Below are 15,149 nucleotides of genomic sequence, written 5' to 3'. Positions count from 1 at the left end.
GAGAGTGAAGACAGAGCCAAAGATTAGATGGTGGAAGCTGAAGGAGGAGGATGGTTGCAGGCAGTTCAGGGGAAATTGCAACAGGCCCTTGGGGGCAGTGAGGAGCTACCTGAGGACTGGGAAACTACAGCTAAGGTGGTGAGAGAAACTGGCAAAAATGTGTTGGGTGTTTCGTTTGGTCAGAGGAAAGAAGACAAGGAAAGTTGGTGGGGGAATGAGGAAGTCCAGGAGAGTATTCAGACGAAGAAGGTCGTAAAGGTGGATGACTTCAAATATCTTGGGTCAACCATCCAGAGCAATGGACAGTGTAGAAAAGAGGTGAAGAAGAGGGTGCAGGCAGGATGGAGTGGGTGGAGACGGGTGTCAGGGCTGATGTGTGACAGAAGGATAGTAGCAAGAGTGAAAGGGAAGGTTTACAAGACAGTAGTGCATCCTGCTATGATGTATGGTTTGGAGACTGTGGCTCTGTCTAAAAGACAGGAGGCTGAGCTGGAGGGGGCGGAGATGAAGATGCTGAGATTTTCGTTGGGAGTGACAAGGATGGACAAGATTAGAAATGAGCAGATCAGAGGGACAGTGAAGGTGAAGCAGTTTGGAGATAGATTGAAGCCAGAGAGGCCAGGTTGAGATGGTTTGGACATGTGTTGAGGAGGAACAGTGGGTATATTGGTCAAAGAATGTTGGAGATGAAGCTGCCGGGTAGAAGGAGAAGAGATAGACCTCAGAGAAGGTTTATGGATGTAGTGATGGTGGACATGGAGATGGTGGTGTAAAAGTCGAGGAGGCAGTGGATAGGGCAAGATGGAGGCAGATGATCTGCTGTGGTGACCCCTAAAGGGAGCAGCCGAAAGAAGAAGAAGAAGAAGATCCACAAAGGGTCTGTGTGGCTGTGGGTTTTCATTCCAACCAAGCAGGAGCACACAAGATCAACCTTTTGACGACTGAGACCACCTAATTACAGATAGGTGAGCTCTTTGGTTAGAATGCAGACCGACCCTGATGTTCTACTTTGTTCCCATGTTGTTGTCACCTGTAAAAGATGTGTAATCCCCCTACCTCTAGATCCCACTTTAACCCCTTGCAAGCCTATAAGAGAGACTTTTGCCATGTCTCTGTTTGAACAAACAATACATTATGCCAATATGAATGAATAAAATATTGATTCATTAAAACAAATTTTTATTAAATAAGATAATTGTGTAGCTGTGCTGTCTTACATAAACCCTAAATGTGTCTGGTCTTGATTTTTAGTGAGGTCCATATTTCAAAGAAAACACAGTAATGATCTGACAAAGCGACACCCTTAACAGTGGCTAATATGTCAAGACCCTTTGAGATAACCACATCCAGAGTGTGACCATTACAGTGTGTGCTCCTGGTCACATGCTGAGAGAGTCTGAAAGAGCCCATTATTGTCACTGGAATTGGGAATATGTGTGTTACAATCACCAGCAAAAACAACAAACTAACAAAAAGATCAAAATCAATGTAAATAAAAGATAACGTATTTGTAAATTCATTATTAAAATTAGCATTGTTCTTAGGAGGCCTGTAGACAATTACTAGTAATATTTTTATGCCCCTTTCAGAACCACACAAAGATAATCAAAGGATGTGAAATCACCCAGTTGCATGCATTGATAAGTCCTCAAAAAGACCAGCTGCACCTCCACCTTTCTTGCCAGCATGTGAGACAAATTTAGTTTGGTGGAGTCGACTTGATAATACAATTTCAGCACTACATTCTGTTAAGAGCATGAAATCAAGCCCATTGGTTGTTAGACAATCATAAAGCAAGTAGGACTTGTTTGTGAGAGATCTAATACTGAAAACACTTAATAACGTGTACTTTGCTCCAGAAGCTGTGACCCACATCTTACTGCAGATGGGATAGCGTGGTGCATGAAAGTTTGTGAACCCTTTAGACTTATATTTCTGCATAAATCTGACCTACAATTTCATCATATTTTCACAGTCCAAAATAGTGGATAAAAAGTACCAATTTAAACAAATGAGACAAAAATATTAGACTTGGCCATTTATTTATTTATCTGAATGGCAAAAGTATATGTGAGCCTTTACGATGAACAGATCATTTGATGTTGAAATTAGTCAGGTGTTTTAAATCAATGGGACGGCAATCAGGTGTAAGTGACCACCCTGTTTTATTTAAAGAGCAGGGATCTATCACAGTCTGATCTTCCCAACACATATTTGTAAAACAAAGGAGATTTCTGAGGACCTCAGAAGAAGAGTTGTTAATATGCATCAGGCTGGAAAAGATTACAAGGCCATCTCTAAAGGGCTTCACCAATCCATAGTCAGACAGATTATGTACAAATGGAGGAAATTCAAGACATTTGTTATGCTGCCCAGCAGTGATTGACCAACGAAGATCACACCAAGAGCAAGGCATTTAAAAGTCCATGAGGTCACAAAGGAATCCAGGGTAACTTTTAGGCAACTAAAGGCCTGTCTCACATTGGATATATCCACTGTGGTGTGTGTGTGGTTGCTAAAGATCACATGGACAAGCCAGGAGGCTGGAACAAGGTTTTGTGGGCAGACAAAACCAAAACAGATCTTTTTGGTTTAAATGAGCAGTTTTATTTTTGGAGAAAGGGAAACACTGCATTCCAACATAAACACCTTATCCCATCTGTGAAGCCAGGATGGCTTGCCATCATTGATTGAACAATGAATTGATTTATACCAGCAAATTCTAAAGGAAAATGTCAGGACATCTGTCTGTGAGCTGAAACTCCAGAGAACGTGGGTCATGCAGCAAGACAACTCTAACCATACAAGTCATTCTACCAAAGAATGTTTAAAGAGTAAAGTTAATGTTATGGAATGGTTGTCAAAGTTCTGACCATAATCCTATAGAATGTTGTGGAACGACCTGAAGTGAGCAGTTCATGGGAGGAAACCCATGAACATAAGAGTTGAAGCTGTTTTGTATGGAGGAATTGGCTGAAGTTCCACCAAGCCAATGTGCAGGACTAATCAACAGTTCCCGGAACTTTTGCTACTCACAGATATGTAATATTGGATGATTTTCCTCATTGAATAAATGACCAAGTCTTATATTTTTGTCTCATTTAATTTCGTTCTCAGCACCCCCCCCGCGACCCTGACGGAGAAGCGGCTTAGATAATGGATGGATGGATGGATGGATAATTTCGTTCTCTTTATCTACTATTAGGCCTTGTGTGGAAATCTGATGTTTAAGGTAAAATTTATGCAGAAATATAGAAAATTCTAGAGTTCACAAAATTTCAAGCACCACTGTATATTCATCTGACATGTACTCTCTTTTTTTTCTGTTTCTGGTAAGTACTGGAAAAGTAATGTTTAAGTGTAATGTAGTGTACAATGATAACAAACCTATTGTATTAGTCAGGAATGCATATTTTTAGTTGATGCCAAAACAAAAACAGTCTGTGTGCTCACGTTTGCATAAAAAAAAAAAGGTGCCTCATAGTAGTACACGACAGACGGCATCATGAAAACATGCACACGCTGACATGGTGACAGCATTAACAGATGGTTAAATAAATGAAAGCTTTAGCAGTGTGTATTGTAATTGTTTACAGTGGAAAAAGGCAGGAGAACGCTCTGTAGTCTTCTATTTTTTGCAATTTAGTGCTCAAAACAATCAACATAGGGTTTATTTTACCGCTGTGGTCTTTCTTTCATGCAACATCATTCCAGTGCACAGGAGTTTAAGCTTGCTTGTAGCATGAATGTAGCATTGTTTGTAATCGTATTTTGACTGCTAAATGATCTCGTAGTTCAGAGAAACTAGTTCCACTGGAGGGGATTGGGCATGGGGGATGAACAAAAGACAACACATATCAGACTGAGAACGTGGTTGTTTACCGCAGTACACAATGACACCAAAAACACTCATGTTTTCCATAGAGAATGATGGCCAAGACCCAGTGTTCCTAATATGGTCATGATGTTGAGTGCAGAATGATGACATGTCTATTAGCTATTAGCTAATTAGCCCTATTAGCTATTATCTACCACTCGGTCTTTATCATTTAATAAATGCACATAAACGAAGTGTCAACATTCATATGGTACTTGTCATATATATATATATATATATATATATATATATATATATATATATATATATATATATATATATATATATATATATATATATATAAGTAATAAGAGTAAGAGCGCACTGTGAGCTGCTACCGTGTACTACAACTTTACGACACTGTATTGCTTTAAGGCGCTAGACTGCTTTATGGTAGATGAAACCCGCGAGCTGAGTGCACCGTGTGTTATGCCCATGCCATGCCAGCCTTGTTACTGTTGTTCTGCTAAATAAAGACACTTTATAGAATTAAACCATCACTCGATCATTCTACATGGTGTCAGAAGTGACCCGGACCTGACAGTCGCCAATTACAAAGAAGTATAAGCGGACTCGGAGCCATGGCAAAGTTTAATCCTCCCACGAACTTTCCTTTCGACAAGCCAACAGACTGGCCGGAGTGGAAACAGCGTTTTCAGCGCTACAGGATCGCTACTAAGCTTAACAAAGAAGACGGAGAGGTGCAGGTGAGCTGCCTCATTTATGCCATGGGCAATGACGCCGAGAACATTTTTAAGTCACTGACGTTTGCGGAGGGAGAGGACCGAAATGACATGACCGTAGTAATGGCGAAGTTCGATGACTACTTTTTCCCGCGGAGGAATGTTATACATGAAAGAGTATGCTTTCATCAGCGAGTCCAGCGGCCAGGCGAGAGAGCAGAAAGCTTTATACGAGCCCTGTATGAGTTATCCGAACACTGTGAGTTCGGGGCTTCCAGAGAGGAGCACATCCGCGACCGGATCGTGGTCGGGATACTGGATAGGGAACTCTCGCGCAGACTGCAGCTAATGTCGAACCTCACACTGGCGCTCACAATTCAGACCGTGAGGCAATCGGAGGAGGTAGCGGCGCAAGTGAGTTTGCAAGGGGACCCAGCGGCGTCCGTGCAGGAGGTGCGGACCAAACAAAAACACACAAACTGGAAACCTCAACAACGACAACAAGGCAAGTCACAAACAGGCAGAACATGGGGAGAGAGAAAAAACTGTGGTAAATGTGGCAAAACACAACACAGGGGAGATGAAAAGTGCCCAGCTTCAAAAGCTACATGTCATAACTGTCACAAAATGGGACATTGGGCCAAGGTGTGTCGTAACCGCAGGTACGTGAATGAAGTCACAGAGACTGACAAAGGTGAGCAGACCTCATATTTTCTAGGCTCAGTGTGCAATGCAAAAGAGAAAAGTGAGGCGTGGACTGTGGTACTTAATGTAGATTCTGTTCCAGTGGAATTTAAAATTGACACGGGAGCTGATGTTAACGTCATAAATGAAGACACATTCCACAAAATTACCCCTGAAAGACCATTAAAACCATCAGATCTCCCTCTTAACAGCCCAGGTGGAGAGCTGTTGTGCCTCGGATGCTTTAATGTGACTGTAAGCTACAAAGGCAAAGAATATCTATCCAAAATGTATGTAGTCCGTGGGCACAAAGTCAATAACCTACTCAGTTGCTCCTTGTCAGTTGAGATGAATCTTGTGAGGCGAGTAGATGAGGTTACACCAAACCTAAGCAGGCACAAGCAGCCTTATGGGGAACATGGCACGCTAAAAACAGAACCAGTTGAGATACAGCTAAGAGAGGATGCAGTGCCTTATGTGGTGCACACTGCACGCCGTGTGCCTTTTCCCATGTTGCAAAAGGTAAAAGACGAACTACTCAGAATGGAAGAAAATGGTGTCATTGAAAGGGTGACACAACCCACTGAATGGTGTGCTCCCATGGTCCCTGTCCTAAAAAGACACACAGGCCAAGCAAGAATCTGTGTTGACCTCACAAAGCTAAACAAATCAGTCAAAAGAGAGCGCTATATCCTACCTACTTCGGATGAGATAACCTCCAAACTAAGTGGTGCAACAGTGTTCTCTTCCCTTGATGCTGCCAGCGGATTCTGGCAGATTCCCCTCCATCCCAACAGTTGCTTACTGACAACTTTTATAACACCGTTTGGCAGATATTGTTTTAAAAAACTACCTTTCGGTATTACAAGTGCACCTGAAATCTTTCAGCGAAAGATGCTGGAGACCCTGGAAGGCTTGGAGGGTGTGGAAGTCTTCATGGATGACATCTTGGTCTATGGGGCCACCATGCAAGAACACGATGCTCGATTGGACAAAGTGCTAAGTCGTATAGAGTCTACTGGCCTCAAGCTTAACAAAGAAAAGTGCTCCTTGAGGCAGAGTCAATTAAGGTTCCTAGGTCATCTAAATGATCGCTCTGGAGTAAGGCCAGACCCTGAGAAAGTTGAGGCCATCAAACAGTTGCCCTCACCACAAAACGTGCAAGAGCTAAAAAGACTGCTAGGCATGGTCAATTATCTTGGCAAATACATCCCTGACCTTGCCACAGTTGGCCAACCCTTGTACGAACTGCTCAGGACTAAAAACGTATGGACCTGGGGCCACTCTCAACAGTCAGCCTTTGAGAACGTTAAAAGAAGGCTAACAACAGCACCAGTTCTCACATTTTATGACATCGCAAAGCCAACTACAGTGTCTGCCGACGCCAGTAGCTATGGTTTAGGAGCTGTGTTACTCCAACTCCATGGAGAACAGTGGAAACCAGTCGCCTACTGCTCCAGACGTCTCACTGAGGCCGAGACAAGATACGCCCAGATAGAGAAAGAGTGTCTGGCGAGTGTATGGGCGTGCGAAAAGTTCGATAAGTACCTGTGTGGCTTAGATCAGTTCAGACTGGAGACTGATCACAGACCGCTAGGGCCACTCGTTAACAGCCGGAGCTTAGACAATGTTCCCCTGAGGTGCCAGCGTCTCCTAATGCGGCTCATGAGATACAAACCAGAGGCTGTCTACGTTCCAGGTAAAACCCTTGTAGTAGCTGATGCCTTGTCACGTAGTCCACAGATTCACACCGAAGAAAAGACTGACACACATAGCGTGGTAGAGCATTACATAGCCACTGTAATGCAAAGCATCCCAGCTTCTCAGAGCCGAATGGACAGTATCAAAGCAGCCACCACAACAGATTGTGAACTACAAACCGTCATAAGGTACATAAGAAACGGATGGCCAGAATACAGAGATAAAGTTCCACTAGATGTCAGAGCATATGTGAAAGTGAAAAATGAACTATCAGAGACAAATGGCCTAGTCATACGAGGATGCAGAATTGTCATTCCAAAATCACTAAGAGCAGAGATTCTCAAGAAAATACATGATGGACACCAAGGACTTACAAAGTGCAGGGACCGGGCAAACTCCTCTGTATGGTGGCCGGGGCTCTCCGCTGAGCTCAAAGAGACTGTAATGCAATGCCACACTTGCCAAGAGCTAAGACGGACACAGCAAAAAGAGCCACTCATCTCAACACCTCTGCCTGGTCGACCCTGGAAACGTATTGCGCTAGATCTCTGTGAATACAACAAGAATGACTACCTCATAGTATCAGACTACTACTCTCGTTTCCTAGAGATACTGCACTTGCCTTCCACAACAAGTGCTCAGGTTATTCAGCGACTGAAAACAACCTTCGCTAGATTTGGGATCCCTGATGAGGTGGTGAGTGACAATGGACCTCAGTTTTCCAGTGCTGAATTCAAAGAACTAGCACAACAAATGGACTTTAAACATCTAACCTCAAGTCCTCACCATCCTCAGGGAAATGGTCATGCGGAGAGAGCAGTACAGACCGCTAAGAGAATCCTTAAACAGGAAGATCCACTCCTGGCTCTTATGTGTCATCGGTCAACGCCCTGTACTACAACAGGAGTCAGTCCAGCTGAACTCCTCATGGGGAGAAAGATCAGAACAACTCTCCCTATCCTGGAGAAAAATCTTCAGCCTAAATGGCCCAACAGAAAGGCTGTCATGCAAAAGGATGCCGTGGAAAAGGCCAAACAGGCTTTCTACTACAATCGCCGCCACGGGGCCAGACTACTTCCTCCACTACGACCAGGTGGCGCAGTTGTCACCAAGCTGGATCAGGAGAAAACTTGGGTGACACCTGCAGTTGTTTCCGCGGAATGTGTTACCCCAAGATCTTACCTCATCTGCACACCGCAGGGAGCAGTGTTCCCGGAGGAATCGCCGCCATCTTCGTCAGGAGTATTCCCCACTGCCTGCCACTGCTTCCCTTCCTCCTCCAGCTGAGTGTACTGCGGTGGGACCGTCTCAGTCCGCAGGTACCCTCGCTCCTGAGACTGCCCCCTCTAACACTAGTCAGGATGTCACGCACACATCTATGGACTCACCGGTGCAAGTTCGTACCAGATCTGGACGTGTGTGCAAACCGGTTATGAGACTGGACCTTTAGACTTTATGCCGTCTGCTCTGTGGCCTTTGGGGGGTGGGTGAAAGAGAGACTTTACATGTTAATATGCTGTTCTTGAGATGCTTGACTGTAGAGTAATTAGTTGATAATAATAGAGTATCTTGATACCTGTACTGTGTTATACTTTAAATGGGTTTTATGTTAAAAGAAAAAAAAAAGCTTTAAGTTTGAAGGTGATACTTGGTACTGCATTTTGTTGTTGAGAGTTAACCCTGTTTTGTGGATTGCACATATATGTTTACAAGATCTGTTCACAAATGCTAGGAAAGCAAATTACATAGTCTACGTTTGAATAATAATAATCCAGTATGGTTGTGATTTATGCTAATTAACAGGAATTGTGTTGATCTGATACTGTTTGAACACACTTTTGATATGGGGAAGTAACGCAAAAAGGGCGGGGAGATGTCATATATATATATATATATATATATATATATATATATATATATATATATATATATATATATATATATATATATATAAGTAATAAGAGTAAGAGCGCACTGTGAGCTGCTACCGTGTACTACAACTTTACGACACTGTATTGCTTTAAGGCGCTAGACTGCTTTATGGTAGATGAAACCCGCGAGCTGAGTGCACCGTGTGTTATGCCCATGCCATGCCAGCCTTGTTACTGTTGTTCTGCTAAATAAAGACACTTTATAGAATTAAACCATCACTCGATCATTCTACAGTACTGTTCAGATTTACATGTTAATTGGTGACATAAATACGGTAAACATGTAGGCTACAATTTTGTTTTAACCCTTACATGTTTCACTAAATACTTAAATCTTTCTCTTAACAGTGAGTGACTATGTAGCCTAATGTAGTCTTGACACAGTCACAAAGTAAGTTGTACAGTCCTCGGTGGATGAGGGCTTTAACATTGTGTGACATTTTGTGCTTAATGTTATAATTTTTTGTCATTTTTACCCCTTTCACACTCTGGTGGTTACTGAATCGAAAGCCAGCAGATTAATAACGGGATGACAGCGAGAATTTAGAAATAAAAAGACCAGGAAGGCTGACTGGGAAAATGTCACTTTACAGAAATTGTAAAAAAAAAATGGAGAGAAAGAAATAAAAACAAAAACATTCAGAGCGATGGGCTGAGAGTCTGAGCTACAAGGCACAGTCGGTTTTAGCCAATCCCATCGCAGCAAGCTCGTCACTCCTCTTGTAGCGCTGTGTGTTGATAAGGCTCAGCAGGCTACGCTCGTTTGTTGAGCCGCTTATCGGCGCCGGTGGCCGAGATGTCGGTCTTAATGCACGCCTGCACTTTGGTGGTAAAAATCCTCATCCTGCCGCTGCAACTGTCAGAGCTACTGGGTTTGTACCGATTCTACAAGCGCGTGTTTCCGATGCTCACGTATTACGTTAGCTTTTCATACAACCGAAAGATGGACGAGAAGAAGCGCGAGCTGTTCCGCGAGCTGCTGCGCTTCTCTCCGCGCGATGGGCCGCTGCGTCTGCTGGAGGTGGGCTGCGGCAGCGGGGCCAACTTCCAGCACTACCCGAGCGGCTGCAAGATCACCTGCACCGACCCTAACCCTCACTTCAAGGACTACCTGCAGAAAAGCATGGACAAGAACGACCACCTGGTGTACGAGAACTTCGTAGTGGCACCTGGGGAGGACCTGAGGGTCGTAGAGGACAACTCTATGGACGTGGTGGTCTGCACGCTCGTTCTGTGCTCGGTTAAAAACACTCCTAAGGTTATCCAGGAGGCCACAAGAGTCCTGAGACCGGTAAGCAGGTTATTGTCCTCTGCTAAATCCCCCTCAAACCGATTAAATACCCGGTCCTGATCTTAGTTCTGGTTGTTAAACTTGTTTAGAGCACGGGCTCTAGATGTGTTCGGACTGCTTGGCTCAGATTGTTGCGCCAAATTCTGTGACCATCAATGTGTCCGATCATAGATGGCGTAATTTCGCAGTTCACACGAGCGCTTTACGCAGACTGCGTAAGCTAACTTGCGCCGACGCGCTTTCATTTCTCGTTCTGCTGCATTCAGCCTGCCTAACGATGAGAAATGGGTGAATTACATAAATATATGAATATTTTCATTACAGATTTCATGCACATTTAAAAGTCACATCAGGAAGGTCAGACGGTATCTACCCCAGACAACAGCAAGTTTCTTTTCCTGAAGAAAGCAAAACGTCAGGCACAATAACACATTTTTGTAGAATATTAAGACACAACCTAGTCACAACATCATTCTAATTTATAGCTAATATAACGTAATTAACGTTTAAAGACAGGACCTGGCATAGGCAATTTACCATGAGAATGAATCACCCCAGTTTGACTCCACAATAACAGTAAACTATGATAAAATGACCAAAACCTTACAGGAGAATAACCATCTTTCAATTTTTTATCCAGAAAGCCATGATGACCACTGTCCAAATGAAGCCTGAGTAGGAATAGCCTAGAAATGGAACACCGTATCTGTTTAGCACAACAGAACAGGCACAAGGTGTGATAGAATTCTTCCAGCAGCTTTGCAATATAAAAGTATTATGTGTAATGGACAAAATGAAACATATTATTCTGACTGATACATGTATAGTGTGTGTCTTAATATTCTACAAAAATGTGTTATTGTGCCTGACGTTTTGCTTTCTTCAGGCACAGAAGCTTGCTGATGTCTAGGGTAGATATTGTCTGATCTTCCTGATGTGACTTTTAAATGTGTAGAAAATTTATAATGAAACATTTATGAAATTCTAAAATGTAAACACTCACATTTCTCATCGTTAGGCTGGCTAAATGCAGCAGGATGAGAAATGAAAGCGCATCAAGTTAACGTGCATAGTGCACTCTGGCACAGTGCCTGTACATATAGACGACATACAGTATGTATTGGTGCAGATGTATGCACACACGTGTATATATGCATTATACAAGAGGTTTAATTAGGATCTTATGCCCCAGTGTAAAAAAAAGATGAATGTATGATGATTTGTTTCTTGCTCTCTATTGCAATGTTTTAACCACATTGGTGCTGTAGGGTAGGCCACTGTGTGAGGCAAGGCTGGGCAGTATGAAAATGTATATTGTTATTGTGATAAATTATGTCATAATAATAGAATATGCTTTCTGAACATAACAAGCTTATTGACAGTATTCACAGTTTTGGGTAGTAAAATTAGCACTGCTGTTTCTTCGTTCTCTGTTCTACAGGATCAGATGTTTTAAAAATTAAATATCGTTATATATTGTGTATCATGAACATTTCTTGAAATATCGCAACATTATACTTTTGCCATATCGCCCACCTCTGGTGTGAAGTATTTTATGAAGTTATTATTAAAAGTCACAGATGTATAATTACATAAGGAGTGATGTCAGGGGTCCAGTATAGACATTAAGGATTCAGTCACGCCACCAACCCTCCCATTCAAGACCCAGCACAATCAACCCACGAGCACTGCAGACAGTCACACCTCTACAGTTGTGGGCTACATTTATCTTCAAATTGCCCATTAACATCAGCTTGGACCACATGTTTTAATCAGGCAGTGTTTACTCTGGCCTCATTCACCTACAAATCATCAAATCACTGTTCGAACTAACTGGCTTCATCAGATTTATACTGGAAAATTAGCATACATGTAAACATAGAGATTGACGGTAAAGTTTGATCAGATTAGATTAACTAAATATTTGTTTATGTGGCCTATATATATGCTGAATTTTACATCTCATCAGGGAGATCACAGTACTATACACAGCTTGTTTGTTATGAACTTAGCCCAGGTTGGAGATAAGACTCTGAAAAGGCAGTGAACATTGAGTGTTGGTCAGTGTACAAGGTACAGCTTACCTAATTCCATGTTGCAGCACTTCTCTGAACAAGTATTCACCATATTACAAATACATTAGGCTAATGAATACACAGCATTGCACTATAACTAAAACAATGTTTTGTTTTACAGGGTGGAGCGTTCTTTTTCTTGGAGCATGTGGAGGCTGACCCCTCGACCTGGACATACTTCTTTCAGCATGTTTTCAAGCCTTTAATGTACACATGCACATGCGCGCACACACACACACACACACACACACACACACACACACACACACACAAACAAACCATACAGAAATGCAGCCTATAGCGTTCCGTTACAGTCTTTAAAGTCTCAGTCTCTTAGATAGCTTCAGACATTACCTACACAGGAAGTATTTACTATGCACCACTTGCAGCTGCTTAAACATTAAGCAACACTGGCATTAGGCTATACGTAGGGACTAAATTGGGCCTTGGTTTTATGTGAAAGTCAAGCAGTTTTAATCACATTTTCATCACACAGACATACAGTCTTATCCACAAAGGGTCATTGTGGCTGCAGGTTTTCATTCCAGCCAACCAGGAACACACAAGATTAACTGTTTAAAGACGGAGACCATCTAATTAAACACAGGTAGGTGTGCTCTTCCTTGGTTAGAATGTAGACCGACCCTTTGTGGTTAAGATTGGGCATTTATGTTCTACATTATTGGCACCCATAAAAGATGTAACTTCCCTAACTCTAGATCCCAGTTTAACCCCTTGCAAGCCTATAAGAAAGACCTTTGCCATGTCTCTGTTTGAACAAACAATACACTGTCCTAATATTTGTACTGAGTTAGATTTTACTGCTTTTCTTAGAGCATAAAGTTACTGTAGCATCTGGGTGTGAGCGTGTGGATGAGATGCCTGTTTTGGTTGTGTGTTGTAGGTACTATGTTGGTGATGGCTGTGAGACTACTCGTGCCACCTGGAAGCACCTAGAGGCAGCTGGTTTCTCTGACTTGCAGCTTCGCCACTTCCAGGCACCACTTTTCTTTCTTGTCAGACCACATATCTTGGGTTATGCTGTGAAATAATGATGGCACAGTCGGACCACTAACACAGTGGATTAACGCATATTTTTGTATCAAATATGTTTTACTTCTGTGAGATGATTTAGTAACAAATGAACTTGTAAAGCAATGCATTAGTGTCAGATGTAACATTTTTTTCACACTGGCCACCTTTTTTTTTACTGGCCTTTTGTATATTTTATGGGTGAAGGCAAAAGAAAAAATGACACTTTTTTTATAAACCTGTTAATTTATTAATTGTACATACACTGCAATGATTGTCAAAACAACAAAGAGCTGACTAATTTTCTTTTTTGGGCATTTTAAAGAACAATATAAATTTTTAATTTATGACCGGAAGGTTGCCGGTTCAATCCCCAGGGCCGACAGTCCATAACTGACGTGTCCTTGAGCAAGACACCTAACCCCCAATTGCTCCCCGGGTGCTGTGAATAGGGCTGCCCACCGCTCCGGGCAAGTGTGCTCACTGCCCCCTAGTGTGTGTGTGTTCACTAGTGTGTATGTGGTGTTTCACTTCACGGATGGGTTAAATGCGGAGGTGGAATTTCCCCGGTTGTGGGATCAAAAAAGTATCACTTAACTTAATAAGTGGAGTGGTGGGGGAGGAAAGCTTCAGTAAAGCTGAGTTATGGACTGTAACCTTGAATCACTTAGCTACGTTTCAATGAAAGCACCTTCTCATGCTCTTCCTTTGATATTGCTGTCGCACCTAGTGACTGAAGTGTAAGAAAAAAAAATATATATACACACATCCTTAACACTTTCAATATTATGTCTCCATTATTAGTCTCTGAGTCTGTCAAAATGAAAATTGAGCAGCATATATGTGATTGTGAGTACTCCTTTTATTTTACTGATGTTCACTGAACGAGCAGCTGCGAATAAGGAGCCAAACGAATTGGAAGCTGCGAATAACTAACTTGGGCCATTGCTTATGTCAAACCCTGAATGTATTTATGTTTACATTCTACGGTTCTTTAGCTGCATCTTTGTACTTTTTGTTAACCCAACATGGCAGGAGAAAGACCACAGTTCTGTTACCAAGGCTGGCAGGCTGAGCTGGCATTTAATCCAGCACTTTTCAAAAATACTGAGACTTGACTTGAGACTGACTTGATTTCAGTTGGTGTTATTTGATGACATTAAAAAAAAAAAAAAAAACCTCTTAACACTAACCACAAAGCCCACTGACTGACAGGCACGGACAGCCAATCAAACTCAGAGAGGAAGAACCATTACCAAGTCCATTTCAGCTGGAGGGTCGGCTGCTAGCCAGCTGGGCTGTCAAGTTTGCTTCCTTACACCTCCCGGAGTCCTTCAAAATAAGACCCCCAGACCAACTAAGAACTTGATGGATGTGCAAACCCTCAACGAAAAGCATGAACATTGTTCAACTAACGAAATTAAATACTACCCGGATATGTTGTTATTATTGTGTGCCTATGTAAAAATAAATATTTATTTGGTTTTGTAGACATCATAGAAAAAGCTATTGTGGTAATGCTGTTTCTCAGCTTTTTTAACACCATAAAAATGTGCTTGCAGCTCTGATGCAAGTAGTTAGTATTGCATTTATTTTTATTTTGCAGAATAGTAAATACTTTTGTAATTTTGTATTTTGGGATTTGTTTAAAGAGAGGTCAGATTTTTGTTTACACATCCCAAAAAATGTATGAACTTGCATTACATTCAGCCAGAGACACATTATTTTAATAGTAATTTATCGCTTCTCATATCATCATGATATCCAACAGCTTTATCAAACATTGCATTTTATGTCAACATCATGCAGCCCTACTATTTAATAAGGTAGTATGCAGTTTTGGATACAGCCATACTGTCCCAACCTTTTTGGAAT

At 42.0% G+C, this 15,149-nt stretch overlaps 1 protein-coding gene across 1 annotated transcript; it reads left to right on the top strand.

Annotated features, from left to right (window-relative positions):
* The first annotated feature begins 9,591 nt into the window (after positions 1-9,591).
* LOC108439999 (methyltransferase-like protein 7A) lies at positions 9,592-13,697 on the top strand. The gene is made up of 3 exons (XM_017718685.2): positions 9,592-10,167; positions 12,364-12,449; positions 13,147-13,697. Exons 1-3 carry the CDS (start codon positions 9,673-9,675, stop codon positions 13,292-13,294), a joined length of 729 nt encoding a protein of 242 aa, XP_017574174.1. The 5' UTR covers positions 9,592-9,672; the 3' UTR covers positions 13,295-13,697.
* The last annotated feature ends 1,452 nt before the right edge of the window (positions 13,698-15,149 follow it).

The sequence above is a fragment of the Pygocentrus nattereri genome, chromosome 26 (genome assembly GCF_015220715.1).
Source record: "Pygocentrus nattereri isolate fPygNat1 chromosome 26, fPygNat1.pri, whole genome shotgun sequence".
Lineage (NCBI taxonomy): Eukaryota > Metazoa > Chordata > Actinopteri > Characiformes > Serrasalmidae > Pygocentrus > Pygocentrus nattereri.
The sequence above is the reverse complement of the archived record's forward strand: the minus strand, read 5'-3'. Positions and strand labels throughout refer to the sequence as shown.

Bases quoted from the DNA above. Each gene is read 5' to 3' on its own strand.
- LOC108439999 (XM_017718685.2), top strand. From the start codon at position 9,673: ATGTCGGTCTTAATGCACGCCTGCACTTTGGTGGTAAAAATCCTCATC. The intron at 10,168-12,363 runs GTAAGCAGGTTA...TTTGTTTTACAG, and splicing joins CCACAAGAGTCCTGAGACCG to GGTGGAGCGTTCTTTTTCTT. The intron at 12,450-13,146 runs GTACACATGCAC...TGTGTGTTGTAG, and splicing joins CATGTTTTCAAGCCTTTAAT to GTACTATGTTGGTGATGGCT.